The sequence below is a fragment of the Miscanthus floridulus genome, chromosome 11 (genome assembly GCF_019320115.1).
Source record: "Miscanthus floridulus cultivar M001 chromosome 11, ASM1932011v1, whole genome shotgun sequence".
In the NCBI taxonomy this organism is placed as follows: domain Eukaryota; kingdom Viridiplantae; phylum Streptophyta; class Magnoliopsida; order Poales; family Poaceae; genus Miscanthus; species Miscanthus floridulus.
In genome coordinates this window covers 47,765,138-47,783,276 of record NC_089590.1, presented here as the reverse complement: position 1 = coordinate 47,783,276, position 18,139 = coordinate 47,765,138, and the positions used below count along the sequence as shown (strand labels likewise).

Below are 18,139 nucleotides of genomic sequence, written 5' to 3'. Positions count from 1 at the left end.
AATCTTCTTGAATGGAAATTTCGAATGAAAGATACAATGATGTGAGAGAAATTGTAGTCTCAACTTAACACATGGATAAAAATTGCAACAACTAATGAGATAAACAAAAGCTTAAAATTAGATTTATGTCGTGAGAGAAATGAATGCAAGAAGACCTTACATAGCTTAAGCTTTGGTTTCAACTAAATATTATGCTAGATAAAGTATAGATCCTTAGAAATTCTAACTAGAGTTCCCATCGGATCCTCCATATTAATCCTTACGAGAAGCACTACAAAAAAGATCCATAAAACTAGAAAGATCCAACTATTAATTCAGTCAGACTCTAGCAATTGATATTATTGTATTATGTTTTAAATAGCCTCGTGATTATGAAAAACAACATAAAATATACAGTAACCCTAAATCAGCATAGAATTACTCATATGCGATTGTGATAGACAATCTACACAATTCCTTAAGTTTGCATCTAACTACCACTCTATCATTATTAAAAAAACTAAAATATCCCCCTAGTTACCGACATCTACTATTAAGTTATTTTTTATGATATAAATCAAAGGGTTTGACAACAACAAATCTGTCAGATTTTTGGCTAATCAAAAAAGAAGACAGCCTACCAAAAGAAAATCTGACAAATAATACACATATAAATCTGTCGACAGTTTTGTTGGCTTGATATCTGTTGAATTTTGGACTGACAGCTAACGGGTTTGGAAACCCGCTCGTTTGAGTTTTGAACCTTGCAATACAAAGTTTAAAATGTTATCGTTCAAAGTTTTGAACCTAGCAGTACAAAGTCATTTTTTTTGTTGAGTTGTTATCTTTTTATTGGTCAAAGAAGAAATCTGTCATCTGATAGCTAGATAGTTTACCCTAAGGACAACACGAATCTTCAAACAAAATGAACGGCCCAGAATCTGACAGATATGAATCAACATTTTCCGTCGATGGAAATATAGCAATTTCCTACTTTTTATTACCTTTCGCAATAACAACAACATATGTGGGTAATTAAAAGGCAAATTAGGGGTTACTTTGTATTAATCTTTTATAATGTTAGAGGTTGATAATTTAGATGCAAATTTAGTTAAATTATTTTGTATATTTTATATTTTTTATATAACGGCAGAGGTGGATTTTTTTTAGAAAAATACAATCGATCTCATGTTAATTATTGACAATGATGATGGTTAGAGTCCATCCAATTAAAGGCAAAGAGGTTTCTAATTATTATGAGAATTTATAAGATTAATTTATTTTTCTTATCATGTCTCGTGAGATTAAGACTGAGGTGATCTCTCTTCTCTGGTCACTGCAGCAGTAATAAAAGGTGCAGTGTATCTGAGGACGATACAGATTGTACAACTGACGACGCTTATCCAGCAATCAGCATGTAATTGGTGTCACGGTGAGAGAATCAAACTCTGGTCCTTGACTCGGAAACTTGCAGCCTGTTGGGCAGGCTGTAACTGCCTTGACTTATCAGTCAGTCAACAGTGTTTTTTTCTCTCATACTAAATCAGTCAGCAGTACTTTCAGCTTATGACTTATAAGTCAATTCAGCCCAAACAAACGCCGTTGGGATGCAACATCAGCTATAGACTGGAGTACCCGCCACCTGAGCCGTTACCAAGCGTGTCTGCACTTTGTACACTCACCTGCATTATTTTTTAAATAACCAGCCATGCAGTCACTGTAGCAGCGCGTGCCGGTGGAATCTATGCCTTTGTGATATCTGCCGCTGAAGACCAAAGCAGACGGCCCTCTTGAGCAACTGGGGAGTCAGTCTGAAGCTCAGATTGATTTCGTATGGCTCACTCTCCTCCCTGTCCATGACCATGCAGCTGCAAAGATGAAAGAGATTTGTAGGCTGCCATCACCGCCGTCTTTTGGAGAAGCACGCAACGAATCCGGCCGGGGCCATCCTCATGGTGGCAGTGGCACAGGGAAGCTAGCTTGGTCTGCAGGAGCGTCTGTGCACCCGCGGGCTGCAACTCGATCGCCGCCAAATCTAGCGAGGATACTATTGCCGAATCGAGCATAGGATTCATGATTGGCGTGTCAATCTGTACACACATATGCTCCTCTTGCCATTGACATTCCTCGCCGTGCAAGGATAGATAGATGACTCGCTGAATTCTGCAGCTAGCTGCAGGTCGATCTCCCAAGAAGGCAAGAAGCAGTACAATACGTATGTCTCGATCTTCTTTTTCAACTAAATAAAACAGTAAAATTCTAGGTTGGCGTCACTGTCTGTCTGACCCTGTTCCTGAAAACGAGAGAAGTAAACGTGTTCCGCTGGATCGCACATTGACGTTCTTTTGAGAGGGGGCACACGTAGAACGAAGATGACTTGTCGTCTGCGGATGGATATGGATTAGCTGCTCAAACTCATCAAGCAACTCCAGACACAGCGCAACAATTCACACCGTCCTTTTGCTTTCCTTTCCTTTCGGCGTGCAAATATAATGCCAGCCCTTGTTTAGTTTTTCCAGACTCCTAACTTTGGCATTATGTAAAAAGAAGATTATCCATCACATTAAACTTACGGTACATACATGGAGTACTAAATGTAGACAAAATCAAAAACTAATTGCACAGTTTGCTTTAACTTTACGAGACGAATCTTTTGAGCCTAATTAGTCAATATTTGGACAATAATTCTTAAATACAAACAAAATGCTACCGTGAGAAATCTTTTACTGTGCAAAGTTTGCACCTCCAAAGTTGGTCGAACTAAACGCGCTCCCAGTCAAATAACAGTTACCTGCAAAACTGAAACAGGCTCGGCGATCGGTGACCAGCACACGCACGTCCAGCAAGCAATGTGCTGACCAATATGATTTGCCAGTCCACACCGCACTGAAAACTAAACAAATATATAAACTCGATCGCGCCTATGATCCATCCAACATTTCTCCCAATGCCACATATATGCGCGCGTGTATATGTATCTTTCTACGCCCCTATTCCCAACAGCGAGACGAGGGCGTCAGAGAGCGGAGCATACAGTGAGCCAGTGAGGCAGCACTACGGGTGGCTATGGTATGGACCTCGAAATTCCGATGTGAAAGGGAGGGTAGGCCCGGGCGCACTGTATGATTTGCCGGCTCCCGTCCCTTTCGGCGTTCATTCAACAGAAATAAGAAGTGGCGCTGGCGCCCGAATTTTTTATTTTTAGTCTTTTTTTTAATTTTTCATAAATATGACTCTGAAGGAAAGATTTCAAAATCTGGATCCTTAGCTCGGCGCCGTAGATCTTGACGCTGAACTCGGCGTCAGGATGACTGACGTCGAGCTTGTGTTTTAACTCTGGCCCCAACCTTCCTGCCCGAGTATTCTTCCTCTTCTTTCTCCTCCCTCTCGGGTTTTTTCTCTCCCCACTTCGCCCTACCTCACAAATCGATATATTGAACCTTGAAAACTTTGATTTGATCCGTAGATCTTCGAGAGCAATGTATCCTCGCTCTCCTTCTAGTTTTTTTCGCATCGATTCGGTATATATTAGTTGGATTTTTCAACCTAAGAATCATCATGACTGGTGCCGAGCTTCCCTGTCATGTCACCGTCACGTTGGATTCGAGCTCAAGAGCTCGGCGCCAGTTAAAGGACCAGATTTTAAAATATTTTCTACAGGAGCATATTTATGATTTTTTTTAAAAAAAAGGCTAAAAAATAAAAAAAATTCGGCGCTGGCGCTGCGTGCGTGCGTATGTGCGCGGCGCAGGCCGTGTGTAGCGGGTTACCGAGCAGCAGAGGCCAGCAGCAGCAGCAGCAGCAGCCCAATTACATGCGCGCCTGCCTCCTCATCAGTCCTCACTGCCTGCCATGTCGTCCTTCCTCCTCTATAAATAAAGCCCACACTTAGGCTAGCTGACAATAACCTGCCATTGCCGGCGCAGCGGAGCTCGCTAGTCGCTACCACCACCTACCACGACCACACGGATCTGCCTTGACTAGTTGTTGACTTCCGTCGGACGGGCGGAGAGGGAGAAGAGATCGAGCGAGCTGAGCAAATGGATGTGGAGATGAGCTGCGCGGCGCCGGAGGCGGCGGTCTCCGTCGACTGGCGCGGCCGGCGGCGCGGCAGCATGCGCGCCGCCGTCTTCGTCCTAGGTGCGTGCACGAACGGCTGTTGGCATTGGTCGCGTCTCCTAGCTAGCGTGGGCGTGTGCTGAACTGCTGACTGCTGGTTGTATTGCAGGCATCCAGGCGTTGGAGATCATGTCGATCGCGGCGGTGGGGAACAACCTCATCACGTACGTGTTCGGGGAGATGCACTTCCCGCTGTCGCAGGCGGCCAACGTGGTGACCAACTTCGTCGGCACCATCTTCCTCCTCGCCCTCCTCGGGGGGTTCCTCTCCGACTCCTACCTCGGCTGCTTCTGGACCATGCTCATCTTCGGCTTCGTCGAGCTCTCGGTACGTTGTTAGCTGTGCTTGTGCCAGTAATAATAGCTAGCCTTATTCTAGATTTCTAGCTAGCTAGCTAAGCTCGCTGCTGGGTAGAGTCGGTTTCTCGCACCAGTCGCTTGCAGTATGTAGTGGCCATGAGTGATGAGTCACACGGAATGATAAGTACATGCCCGTGGCCCTGTGATTGACCCATCACTTCATTCTTCAGGCCCTGTTCGGTTACGTTGGAACAGGCCGGGAACGGCGCGGAAAAGTTTCTGGCTAGTACAAATTTGCGAATGATTTGTGCGGCTGGGAATGATTTCCGTAAAACCGAACGAGGCCTTAGTGGTTTTGCGAGAACATATATTTTTTAATAGGAAAAAGTCTACTTAACTCCCATATTTCATACTTGGTCTACTTCATCCCCAACTATAAAACCGTACCACTGAACTTCCCAAAACCGTCTATTTTACCCTCTGGGCGGTTTTCAGCGGCGTCTGTGCTACAGTAACAACGGGGCTACTACAGTAACAGCGGGTTTACTACAGTGTCGGTGGTTTTGAATTTTCCTTTTTTTCGGTGAATTTTTGAAAAATCATAAAATGAAAAATCTAATTTTATTGGATTCCACATGAGTAGATCTACACAGTGAATATATAATACGTTATGCTTTAGTACAATTTTTTTTGTAGCTTTAGATTAATTGGAAAATCCAATTTTATCTGTAATTCACCGCCCAGGGGGTAAAATAGACGGTTTTGGAAACTTCATGGGGTAAAACAGACGGTTTCATAGTTGGGGGGTGAAGTAGACCAAGTATGAAAGGTGGGGGGTTAAGTAGACTTTTTCCTTTTTTAATATAAAACTTGAACAAGAATGTGCCAAGCTTCATTGCATAAAGAATTGAAGGAGAGAGTACAACTACTAATAAGCAGGCCCTGCAAGAACAAAAATGGATGTGTACCAGGCCAATCCAAAGGGTCATCCATCCCCTTCGTTGTTGACCATTGTTCTCTCACCTAAAAAGCGAGCGAGGTTGAATTATGGTGGACGCAGCTGCAAAGGCGCCAATCGCCATTCATGGATGGACCAGAGATTTGGTTCCCGGCCTCTTTGGTTTCCAAAAGCTCTCGGGACCAGGTTGAACTCAACGCACAATGCCACAATGGCATGGCCGCCGGGTACGTTCGTACACGCGCGGCCGACCACCACTAGCAAAGCCACTCCAACTCTCCAAGTAGAAGTAGTAGATCGAGCAACTACACGTGCGAAAGGCAACTTGTCGTTGGCTACTTGAAAGCACCATAGATAGCCACAAGCTACTTTTGCAGTTGACTCTTTTTTTTTAAAAAAATAATAATATACGTATGTTTTACCAGGGGTTCATACTACTGTCACTGCAAGCGCACCTGCCGCAGCTGAAGCCGCCGCCGTGCAACATGGCCACGGACGTCGGCGGCGGGTGCGAGAAGGCCAGCGGCTTCAAGTCCACCGTCTTCTTCCTGGCGCTGTACCTGGTGGCGCTGGGCAGCGGCTGCCTGAAGCCCAACATGATCGCGCACGGCGCGGACCAGTTCGACGACGGCGCCACCCCGGGCGGGGCCCGGAGGCTGCCGACCTACTTCAACGCGGCCTACTTCAGCTTCTGCGCGGGCGAGCTGGTCGCGCTCACAGTGCTGGTCTGGGTGCAGACGCACTCCGGCATGGACGTCGGCTTCGGCGTCTCCGCGATCGCCATGGCGGTCGGGCTCGTCTGCCTCGTGTCCGGCGCCGCCTTCTACCGGAATAAGCCTCCGCGGGGCAGCATCTTCACGCCCATTGCAAGCGTGAGTCAGCCTGCTCTCAACTTCGAAACTGAGATAGTGAGATTATACTACGCTGAGCTCACTTTCAGAGTTTCAGTATGGTAAGCAGTCACGTTAATTGAGGGTTCAAATGATAGGAAACCCTGCATGATGAATCCTGACAAAACATGACTCATCAATCTAAAAGATTTATTGTCGTGCACTTTGGACAGTTTGCAGGATATTTTTTTTATCCTTGCTACGATGATATTTTATATCCATCACCCAAGTGCTTCAGGATCAGATTAGATAGCCTTGAAATAGTAGGTACATGTTCGTTGTGACCATTCAGTCTGAACCGGTCCCCTGCGTGCTATATTCTGCAGCTCGATCGGTGCTTGGGAATTGGAATGATATGCTAGGTACAAGGGCCTTGTATAATTTGTGTCCCTCAGATCTAATAAGATACTAGCGTCAACTGACAGTCTGACACCCCATCGGCAAGCTGCAGATTGAAGTTGTTTAAACGGATCTAATGATTTGTGTACTGTCAAGCTGTCAGTCCTTACCGGCGCCGCAAATTTAGGTCGACCTCTATCCAACGTAACAACCTAGCTTACAGTACCCTAGAGAGTCTAAGCTTTCATGTAAATCTTTACGGACTCTCTAGGGCGCCCAATGGCGTGTTATATCAAATTTTTTCTCTACCTTAATATGATGACGCGCAAACCTTTTGCGTGATCGAGAAAAAAAAAAGCAGCTGACCAGCTGTGATTTTGATCTGAACGGTAACGACATAACTGACTGCATGTTTGTTTAAGCTGTCACATGAGCAATATCTGCACCTCAATATTTAGTGGCGCCTATGGGATGACGCGCTTTCTTTATTTATTTCTCAGTTCAGAATGCAAAACTACTGCTTTTTAATAACCGTGGAAAATTCATCAGGTTTTCGTCGCTGCCTTCACCAAGAGGAAGCAAGTCTGCCCTTCCAACTCAAATTCTGTCAATGCCGGAGCTTGCGAGCCAGCACGCCTCGCCGGCAACTTCTGCCACAGCAACAAATTCAGGTCAGCATCAAATCAATCCAGCGTCGATGCAGCAAACAGCCACCTATTGCTGTCAATGCATGCTGCTCCAACTTGATTGTGATCTCTGACAGGGGAGAACGAAAATGACGAATTTTGTAGGTTCCTGGACAAGGCCTGCATCCCGGTAGCGCCGCAGGGGCCGAACACGAAGCCGGAAAGCCCGTGGCGGCTGTGCACGGCGGCGCAGGTGCAGCAGGCGAAGACGCTCCTCGCCGTGACGCCCATCTTCGCGTGCACCATCGTCTTCAACACCGTGCTCGCGCAGCTGCAGACCTTCTCGGTGCAGCAGGGCAGCGCCATGGACACCGCGCTCCCGCCGGGGTCAGGCTCCTTCCGCATCCCGCCGGCGTCGCTGCAGGCCATCCCTTACGCCATGCTGCTGGCGCTCGTCCCGGCCTACGAGCTCCTCCTCGTCCCGCTCATGAAGCGCCTCACGGGCACCCGGTCCGGGATCACCCCGCTCCAGCGGATCGGCGTCGGCCTCGGCACCGTCGCGTTCTCCATGGTCGCGGCGGCCGACGTCGAGCGCAGGCGCCGGGACGCCGCCGCGGAGGGCCGTCAGATGTCCGTGCTGTGGATCGTGCCGCAGTTCCTCGTCTTCGGCGTGTCCGAGATGTTCACCGCCGTGGGGCTCATCGAGTTCTTCTACAAGCAGGCGTGCGCCGGCGGCATGCAGGCCTTCCTCACGGCGCTCACGTATTGCTCCTACGCGTTCGGGTTCTACCTCAGCTCGGTGCTCGTCTCGCTAGTGAACAGGGTCACGGCGAGGCACGGCGGCGGTGGCTGGCTCCTAGACAACGACCTGAACAAGGATAGGCTGGACCTCTTCTACTGGATGCTCGCCGCGCTCAGCGTGCTCAACTTCTTCTTCTACCTGCTCTGTGCGAGGTGGTACAATGCTGGCGCAGATGGTTCCGAGGCAGCTGCCTCTGCTGGTCAGGTGGCGTCAGAGGTTGATGATGGCAAGGAGATCATCTGAACAACTCAAGAAGAGATTCAAACTGTATATCTGTAATTCCGTCTATAGATGTATGTATACATAATACATGCATGAGAAATAGTGACCAGAAAATGAGCACTAGGATAAAATTAAGAGCTCTCGTTTGGCAAGGAACATATCACTAGGAATAGAATATTTAGGTAACTTTTCTAAGGACAGTCCCAACCAGAAACTACCGAATAGTTTCTTCACCATGTCATCTTGAAACCATCTATCGAAACTGGCCGACCCAGCGCTCCAAACTACAAATCTACAATCGGGCCATCTCCTGCCCGTGACCAATCAACGTTTGTCTTCTCTATCTTCTCTCTCCCGTCCTTATCCGAAGGCGGGCAGGTGCGGTAGTACGTACATGGAAGTCGACTGGAGGTCGGAGCTGCAATCGTAGAGCGCGACTGGAGGTCGGAGCTGCACGGCCGGGCAGCCGGCGGCGCGGGCGCTGGGCACGGCTACGCGCCGGCGAGCGCAGGAGGCCGGAGGCGAACGGTTGCGTGCGCGGGCGCGAGGCGCGGCTGTGCGTCGAGCGAGCGCCAAGCAGTGGAGGACGGAGGAGCACGTCGCTGAGCTGCTCAAGCCGCGTTTTGCAACCGTCCCTGCTACGGCTTCGTGCCACCTGTGCTCGCGGCCAGCAAGGCGGGGCGCACGGCTAGCCGGCTAGGAGAGCAGCGTGGTGGCCGGCGAGGCCCTCCTCGCAGCTTCGGACACGGCGCTCGGCCAGGATGGCGACGCGGTGGCCAGGAGGACCGCATCTCGGCTGCAACCAAGGCGCTCGGCCGGGAGCGCAGCGTGGTGGCCGACAAGGCCCGCGTCACGGATGCGGTGGGGTCACGCGGCGCGGCGAGCCGGGAGTGCAGTGTAGTGGCCGGCGAGGCCTGCGTCACAGCTGCGGGCGGCGCGTAGCACGCAGGCGCGTCTGCGGGCTTCGCACGGCGAGCGGAGGCGGCGCGGGCGTATGTGCAGCGGGCGGAGGCGTTGAGGGCAGAGGTGCGGCGGACGGAGGGGACCCGTTTCTCCCCATCGCGCGGAATTGGTGGTTTCCTCGCGCGTTATTACGAGCCGACGTCGTTTCCCATCTCCACCGGTTGATTCGCCGGTTGTTATCAACTTTTTTTTTTCTTTTCCCTATGCGTGCGTTCGCTCGGGTTTCAACGTCAAGCAAGTAATTACGCCGGTGTCTGCTGGACACACGAACACGAGCATGGAACACCCTGCGACAATCTCTCCTCTCTCACCTCATTGTGTGGATTTTTTTAATTTCTAAAGAATTTGTAAATAATTTGATATATATTTCTCTGATGTCTAGAATTCATAGAAATAATTTGTAAATCTTTTTGAAAAATTTGGTATATATTTGTGTTATTCTCAAATTACATCAATCTTTTCAATAAATTACATTGAAGAAATCATCGTAAATATAGTAATAAAGTAGTGTAAATATAGCTATAAAACAGTATAAGTGTATGAGAAAAATTTGGTTAATACGAAGGGCTAAAACAACCAATTATTGACTAGACATTTCCTTTACGAATCATGAGGAATGTTCCGGCTCGAAACGGCCGGGAACAGCGCTAATCGAATGGGGCCTTAATCAGATGTCACATCGGATTTTTGTCTATGTGGCAGGATATTTACTGCTATGGAAACTATCCTAGCTGGAGGGTTGGGACTGGACTAATGGAGAAAACCTCTTTCTGTTACTAATTAATTGAGGTTCAAAGGCTCTCGACGTTAATTCTCACGTCACGAGACCAGTTGGAAGAAAAAGAATCCTAAAATTCTCGCTAAAATCAGAAAGATTTAGCCATGGTAATCGTTAGTCACTCTTAATCTTAGTTGATCCTCGTGACATGCGTGAGAAAAAAATAAATTCTAGAAATTCTCGTAACAATTAAAAAAATATTCTGCCACTAATTGGTTAGATTCTAATCATCATCGATATTAACAACAATTGAATCTGATTTGATCTAACACTATTATAGTACCATTATGAGAAAATAAGAGCTCTAAATTTGCATCTAAAACCTACTTGCTATTATATGATAGATAATATAAGTAACCCATTAAATTAGCTGATCTTTTGAGCCGAGCGGGACGAGCAATACAAGTACGGTATGTGACGACTGCCATGCTCATTTACCTGATAATGACAGTAGACTTACCGCAGTGGGCCATAAAAGGCAATAGACAAAATCCAAAGAGGGTTTCTATGGCGAGGAAGGAAAGAGGCAAGAGCAGGACACTGCCTTGTAGCTTGGGGAAAGGTGATGCGCCCTCGAGAGCTTGGAGGTCTGGGCATTTCAAATTTGAAGAACATGGGATGGGCACTTCGAATGCGTTGGCTGTGGCTGCACAAAATTGAGCCCCATCAGCCATGGAGCATGTTTCCGATTTAGGTGTCAGAGCATGTTAGAGCCTTCTTTGCAATGGCCATAATCACTATAGTGGGGATGGTACTCACACACTCTTTTGGAAAGATAGGTGACTGCATGGACAACGCAATATAGATGTTGCCCCTCGTTTGTGTAACACCCTCGATTTTATACTGTAAATCATTTACTAAAACATGTCATGAACATCAGGTTTATGTGTTAATGCATGTAATAAAGTGTGTAGATCAATTTCTGTAACTCGAAACGATCAACTAGAATGCGAAATGAAAGTTAATTCAAGAGTCATGTTATGTCACTTAAGGTTGAAAATCAATTTTTATTAAGCAAAAATGCTCTGAAATATGTATGTGACACTTAAAGAAAGTTGAAAGTACAAACTTTGTAGATGACAATGAAATACTTGTTGTTGAAAAATATTATTGTTAGATAGTATTTGTAATAGCTTAGAAATGGAACTTGGATAAAAATTCAGCCCAAGACTTAGCAAATTTTCAAAGTTGAAAGCGGTGTGACAATGCTATATTAGTGAATTAATTCTAAAAAAAATAGCTAAAGGCTTGTGCTATATTTTTGCTTGGTGGGTTGCATCCAAGTAAGTACTTGTCAATGGTATAGGGGTTGGTTTAGTTATTATGTGCTTTGATCATCAATTAATGGCTACAAACGCTAGAAAATGTTGTTTTGGCGCCGGTTGACAGCATCCACTTGGCAGGCTCATATTTTCTTTTCTAGTCTACCTTGGTCCAAGTATGTTGCTCCATTCAGTAGCCCTAGGTACCATCTTTAGCTTGACTGAGTTGGTTGGGTCATAACCGAGCTAGATGGGTCATGGTTGACGCTTTAAAAAGCGTGCACAGCGCGTTTTGGGCCAGTTAGCCGAGTGTGCGTGGTCACCACGCGCTTGGAGCGCCGCTGGTCACCTTGACTGCGCGCCTGGCGCGCTGCACGCTGCTGGTGGTGCCGCTGCCGGTGCCACTTTGGCTGCACACGTCGCCTTATTGCGCTGCCCTGCTCTGCTGGCCACTGGTGCCGCTGCCGTCGCGTCACCGCTGCAGCGCGCACCGCCCTTCACTGGCCCCGCTGTCCCATTGTTATTTCATCGTCGTGTCTCCACATGGCTGCACAGTTTTCTATTGTCGCTATCGGTGCCAGGCCGCATTGCAGCTGCCGCTTGCCACCGTGTGCACATGGGGTGCCACAACTGCGCTTGCGCCATCGCCTCGCCTTAATGGCGCTGCGGCCGCACAGGCTACTCCCACCTGCCCTCCTCGCTCATGCACGTGGTCCGGCCATGTGTCGCGTAGTTCGGTCACAGGAGCAGACGTAGGTTCGACCAGCTGCTTGCCGCCAAGGCCAACCGAGCAGTGCCCTGTCGCATCTATCTCTCCCTCTTCCTCTGTTCTCGCCATCGGGTCATGCCCACAAGTGTGCTAGTGGAGCGGTCACCTCATCATTCATTGACGCTTATAGCTTCGCCCTTCCGTCTCCTCGCCGCCCAACCCCGCACAGCCCTAACGGCGGCCCGGCCAAGCGCCAATTTTGGCGTCTCCCACCGGCGAGCCGTTAAGGCCACACCTCGGCCATGAATAAGGGTAGACTTCAATTCCCCGCCCTAAGCCCAATTGCTTGCGCCATTGCACTCGCATGACCCTCCTTCTCACCGTGCACATCAAAGCCTCACCTTTACTGCCACCCTCACGGCGCTATCACGGCCGTGCCACCGCAGTCCGTCGTTGGGGTTGCCATGCGCATGTGGCCAAACACGCCCGATCCGTCCTTGGCTAGGCCACCACTATGGGTAGCTGCGGAGTGAGTTGCTGATGCTCACCCATTGTTTCTATCACCTCTGTTGTGTCGAGGCTCACCGAAACACGGCTATCGCCACCGCAGGATGTCCATCACCACGGAGGGAGCACCTGGACGTGTCCCCACCCATTCTACCCATGCCCGACGATTCGTGTCAACTCCTAGGTGAGCGTCGGCCACTTATTTTGGGCAAGGAAGGTCCCGGGTGGCCAGCGGGCGCGCCAATTCCACCACCGTTGCGCCGGTGCTCGCGAGGATGACTGGGGGACCTGGCCAATGCAAAGAGGGAAGAGTGAAAGGGCCTTATTGCAAAGTTTCTCTCTCTAGGAAAAGTCATGTGGAGTGTGGATTGATTTGCCGGTAGCTCAAGGGTGTTTTTGCAAGAGTACCAACACGCGCGGGCTTCCTCGCCGCGGGCCGCCTCGTACGTGAGCCTGCTTCGTGTGGGCCGCACTTGCGCATGCCCTGCCCGCGTGTGGGCCGCATGGATGGGCCACGTGAGAAGTGGTTTTCCATTTTTCATCAAATTAGCAAATGTTTTTTTCTAAATTAGTTTTGAGTTGATCTTTGGAAAATTATAGCAAATTAGGTAGATGTCCAAAAATTATGAAACTAATTTTGTTAGGTTCCTAAAATTATGTTCTATCTATTAGTGTATTTAGTTCATATATATATATATATTTGTTGATACCAGCGACTATTAAATCATTTGTGAGTGTTTAGTATTATTTAGATTAGTATTTGTAGGAATTTTTATGGCAAATTGGTAATAGCTTTGACCATGAAATTTTTACAGTAAATTCATTGTATTATTATGTGCTTACTGTAATTTTTGTAGCCTTAGAATAGATTGAGAAATATGGTAGCTAAGTACTCCTTGTAGTATATAAGAAATCGTTAATAAGAGTAAGAATATATTTTAGTTGCTAAGTAGCACTTGTAGGTGAAACCCTACTGGTTTGATGGGAATGATGATTAGCTCGGTATCTTAGTCATTAGAGCTAGCTTAGTGGCTTAGTAGATATATTCTTATTTTAACAACTATTGTTGCCTTAATATTGAGTGTTGCATCGTCGTTGCATGCATGTAGAAAACGATTTGGTGGAGTTTGTGACCGCGGGCGAGCAGGAGTATGAGGAGGTGATTGAAGAGTACGAGGAGGAGATCCTCATGTAGGAGGAGTTCTCGGAGCCACCATGGACTGACTGAGCTGACACCATGCCTACCTAAGGCAAGCCCCGGTGCATAACCCTTATTTTAAATAATCACTGGATATATATATGTGATGTGCATTTACATTACAGGCATTTTATGTAAACTACATGCATAGATAACCTACCTAAGTCCTACTAGTATAGGTCGAGTAGCTGCTATGCTTAGGTTATCGGTAGCGTGAGTAACCTGCCGTTACTCATAATAGATGATTATTATTATCACTCTCATGATAAAATGGTGAAAGGAAATGGAGACCGAGTAGAGATATGGTATGGGTGTTGGTGGGTGTAAGAGGTTGTGTCGCGAGGCCAACGGGGCATAACTTGGTTACATTATTTTCCCTGTCCGTGTCGGTTAAGGACTAGCCGTTGCATTGGGTTCTAGTCAAGTCAGACTTATTATCCTGAGCACATACTTGTTTATGAGAGCAGGGAAGGCTCGTTGCTCCCTTGTCGTGGGTTTCGGCTCTTTTTAGACTGATTAATTGGAGGTAGGGATGGTGGAGGTCTAAGCACCACACTGAGTCCGAGACTCAGGTGTGGAGGTTTGAGTCCAAGTTTGGATGAGGACCTAGACCCCTTAATAGAAGAGTGATGGGTTGGTCCTGCTTGTGCCTAGGGTGCAAGTGGGGCATGTGTTTCGGGTTGCAAGTGGGGCGTGTGTTTTAGGGTATCCAGCTGGGCACATTGATTCACAAATCATCGGGTAATCCGGTATGACTTGTCTATAGTCTAGCACCGTAGTAAGAACTGGAAGATGAAAGATGGTGAAATTGATCTATTTGCTCAACTCTTGCTTAAAAGTAGAACATGTGCTTACATAGAATGGTTAGGTAATGAACTAATCATGACTGCTAATAAGAAACATACATAAGGATTCACTACTAGCATTGCTTTCTGCAAAAAGGAAACCCAGCAAACCATAAAGCTTATCATATCCTTTGGAGTCAGGAAGTTATTCCCACTAGTCGGGTAAGTCTTGCGAGTATATTATGTACTCAGGATTTATTTACCCCTGTTGCAGGTGTAGCTTGAAGAGTAGCTATTGTGTGGAGGATTCTTCTGGTGGGCACATATGTATCCTTGTATTCTACCGTTAGATGTTTATTGTAATTCCACTATTTAAATTTCACACTCTAAACTTGGTACTTTAATAATGTATTTCTAAGAACTCTAGTTGTATGAAATGGACTAAGTATTATAAACTCATTCTCATTATTGGACCATAGAGGAAAAACATGGATTATTCGAGTTCTCCCTTGGGGCGTGCTTGACGGAGCCATCCGATGTAGCCATCTTTCGGGGTGCTTAGTGTCTGGTGGAAGACGAGCGCCTCTGGAAGCATGCTATTTCGGGCGGTTCTGCCATAGTTTGCATTATTTGGTGGCTAAGAAAACTATCAAGAAACATATGGTAGCAGAAGCTCTCACTGAACACCTCTGGATTTCGGATGTAAGATGAGCTTTATCGATTGGAGAACTAGTTTCGGAAGCATGCTATTTCGGGCGGTCCTGCCACAGGTGGTACCAAAGTCAATAATGAGTCTACGAGTTTTATAACTCTTTTCAAAACCTAAAATTTGACCAACAAGAGTTTTGCGAAAAGTAGGATGTGATAAAATTATTTAAATAAGTATAAGCCCTAGCAATATGGTCTATCTAGGACAGTGACACTGGTTTTATCTAATCAAGTTTCTACAAGTACACTAACTTATGCTATGTAAGAATTGTTTAGCATACGGAAAGTGAGTGTGCGATGTGCCGAAAAATTCTACGAATGCCGCTATATTCCGGCTTGAGTGAACGTATAGGTCAATGCATGCACTATGAAAAGAGAATCTTGCTTAAACTAAACTTCTCCCACATGTATAATTTGGATTAGTGAATTGATAGGGTAACCTAAAAGAATGCTTTAATAAACGTCTTATCATTTCTTTAGTCTCTTGCTCCTAATCTGGAGGGTTGTCCTTATTCCTATCTGTTTATAGATGAACCTAAGGTCTAGTCGTGGGAGTACCAGTGATGGTGTGGACCGTGGTCTTGGCGAAGGCCAAGGTGAAAGTGGTCATGGCAATGAGAACGGCAACAAGGAGAGCCACGAGGCCCCACTTCTGGCTCCTACTCATCCGCCACCACCACCTCTGATGACCCATGCGGAGATGATGGTGGAGATGCTGGCTGCTCGGCGTGAGTCAGCCCGTGCCTTGGAGATGCTTGCCTAGGCCATTGGTGGCTTTGCCCGAGGGGGACACAGAGGCAATGGTGGGAACGAGGGTGGTGCCCACTGTCCCGAGGAGCCCTATTCTTCCTAGGATTTCTTGAAGATGCACCCACCCATGTTCACGCCGACTGCTGAGCCTCTGGATGCGGAGCATTGGCTTCATATTCTGGATCAAAAGTTTCTGCTACTCACTATAACTGAGGAGCAGAAGGTGCGCTTTACAATGCAGCAGCTGTTGGGTTCTGCCAGTGCATGGTGGGACACATTAAATGCGATGTAGCCGGTGGATCACCATATGACTTGGTAGGAGTTTACCGCTGCTTTCAGAGAGTACTACATTCCTACTGGTGTACTGAATAGGAAGTTGATGGAGTTCCTGGACCTAAAGCAAGGGGGCATGTCTGTGATGGATTACGTGAACAAGTTCAACCATCTGTCATAGTATGCTACGACCCACATCGATACTGATGAGAAGAAGAGGGACCATTTCTATCGCGGTGTCTCTTGTAGTCTGTAAAAGGAGCTGTACATAGGGAGCTACTAGACTTTTGGTGCTATGATGAATGCTGCTATTGCCATGGAGGGACTTCAGTGTGACTCTCAGGCTGAGTGGAAGCGCAAGTGGGTGATCACTGGATCTTCTAGTCACCCCGGGCTCAGAAGTTATAGGTTGTCAGGCGAGTGCCCTATCAGTCTTTTGGTGGGCAGTCGTTCTGTTAGCCTTAGCAAACCTATTAGGCACCTCCCACTCAGTACCGTGCACCTACTCAATAGGTGCAATAGCAGCCCTAGTGACAGCAGGTTCTGCCTCATTAGGGGCAGGGGAACAAGCCTAGTGCTTGTTTTAAGTGTGGTAAGGAAGGCCACTATGCTCGGGAGTGTCCATAGAACCAACTTGTGTAGTCTTCCTAGCCTTCAGCTAACTCCCATCTGATCAAGCGGACGATTATCAAGAAGAAGGTGCCTATAATCGCTTTGGGCAAGACAACTTCACTAAGGCTGAGGAGATCTTGCAGAATGAACCGGTGATGGCTGGTATATTTACCATTGATTCCCACCCAGCATATGTGTTGTTTGATTCTAGTGCATCATATTTATTCATGAGCATGGGGTTTGCACAGAGGCATAATATATCTCTTATGGCTATACCTATTGCCAATATAATCAGTACTCCAGGTGTGTAGTTGTGTGTTAATACTCGGACGGACACAGTCGGATTAGTGCTAGCCACTCACACTTACCGCCTTCAGTTCATGGTGCTACCTGGGCAAGGCATAGATATAATTCTAGGCATGAACTAGTTGTGAGTTTATGAGGTAGTCTTGGACCTTAAGTAGAGAGTTGTTGAGTTATGACTTCCTTCTTTCGATGATAGGATGTCTCTTCTTATGCCCTCAGATCCATCCTTACCAGTTGCTGCTCATGTTGAAGCTTCTCCTGATCATGCCTCTATTCCTGTGGTCTGTGAGTTCCTAGATGTCTTTCTTGAAGATCTACCTAGGTTACCACCGGATAGAGATGTGGAGTTTTCCATTGAGTTAGAACCTAGCACTGCTCCTATCTCACGGCGTCCCTACCGCATAGCTCCTAAAGAACTAGCAGAAATAAAGAAGCAGTTAGAGGAATTATTGGAGAAGGGATTTATCCATCCTAGCCTTTCACCATGGGGTTGTCCAGCTATTTTTGTGAAGAAGGACGGTACTCTGCGGATGTGCATGGATTACCGCCCTATCAATGTGGTAACCATTAAGAACAAGTATCCTTTACCCTGTATTGGTACTTTGTTCGAGCAGTTGGCTAGTGCCAAAGTATTTTCAAAGATTAATCTTCGTTCTGGGTATCATCAAATTAAGATCCGGCCATAAGATATACCAAAGACAGCTTTCTCTACTAGGTATGGGCTGAATGAATACCTAGTCATGTCTTTTGGTCTCATCAATGCTCCTACATTTTTCATGTATCTCATGAATTCAGTTTTTATGCTGGAGTTGAATAAGTTTGTAGTGGTGTTCATTGATGATATCTTGATATACTCCAAGAATAATGAAGAGCATGCACAACATCTTTGGACAGTACTGACTCGATTAAGGGAATACAAGTTGTATGCAAAATTCAGCAAGTGTGAGTTTTGGTTAGATTGAGTGCAGTTTTTGGGACATGTTCTGACACCTGAATGTATCTCTGTAGACCCAAGCAAGGTGTAGGATGTGTTAAATTGGAAATCTCCTAAGTC

At 46.9% G+C, this 18,139-nt stretch overlaps 1 protein-coding gene across 2 annotated transcripts; it reads left to right on the top strand.

The window, feature by feature from the left end:
* The first annotated feature begins 3,859 nt into the window (after positions 1 to 3,859).
* On the top strand, positions 3,860 to 9,410 carry LOC136490612 (protein NRT1/ PTR FAMILY 4.3-like). Of its 2 annotated transcripts, XR_010767822.1 has the most exons (6): positions 3,860 to 4,119; positions 4,208 to 4,425; positions 5,781 to 6,227; positions 7,134 to 7,255; positions 7,376 to 8,645; positions 8,678 to 9,410. XR_010767822.1 is itself a non-coding variant. In XM_066486819.1 (5 exons), the coding sequence occupies exons 1-5, from the start codon at positions 4,020 to 4,022 to the stop codon at positions 8,253 to 8,255; spliced, it is 1,767 nt and encodes a 588-aa protein (XP_066342916.1). In that variant the 5' UTR covers positions 3,860 to 4,019; the 3' UTR covers positions 8,256 to 9,410. The 2 variants fall into 2 exon arrangements, 1 of the variants encoding a protein (XP_066342916.1); XM_066486819.1 differs by having other exon boundaries at positions 7,376 to 9,410.
* The last annotated feature ends 8,729 nt before the right edge of the window (positions 9,411 to 18,139 follow it).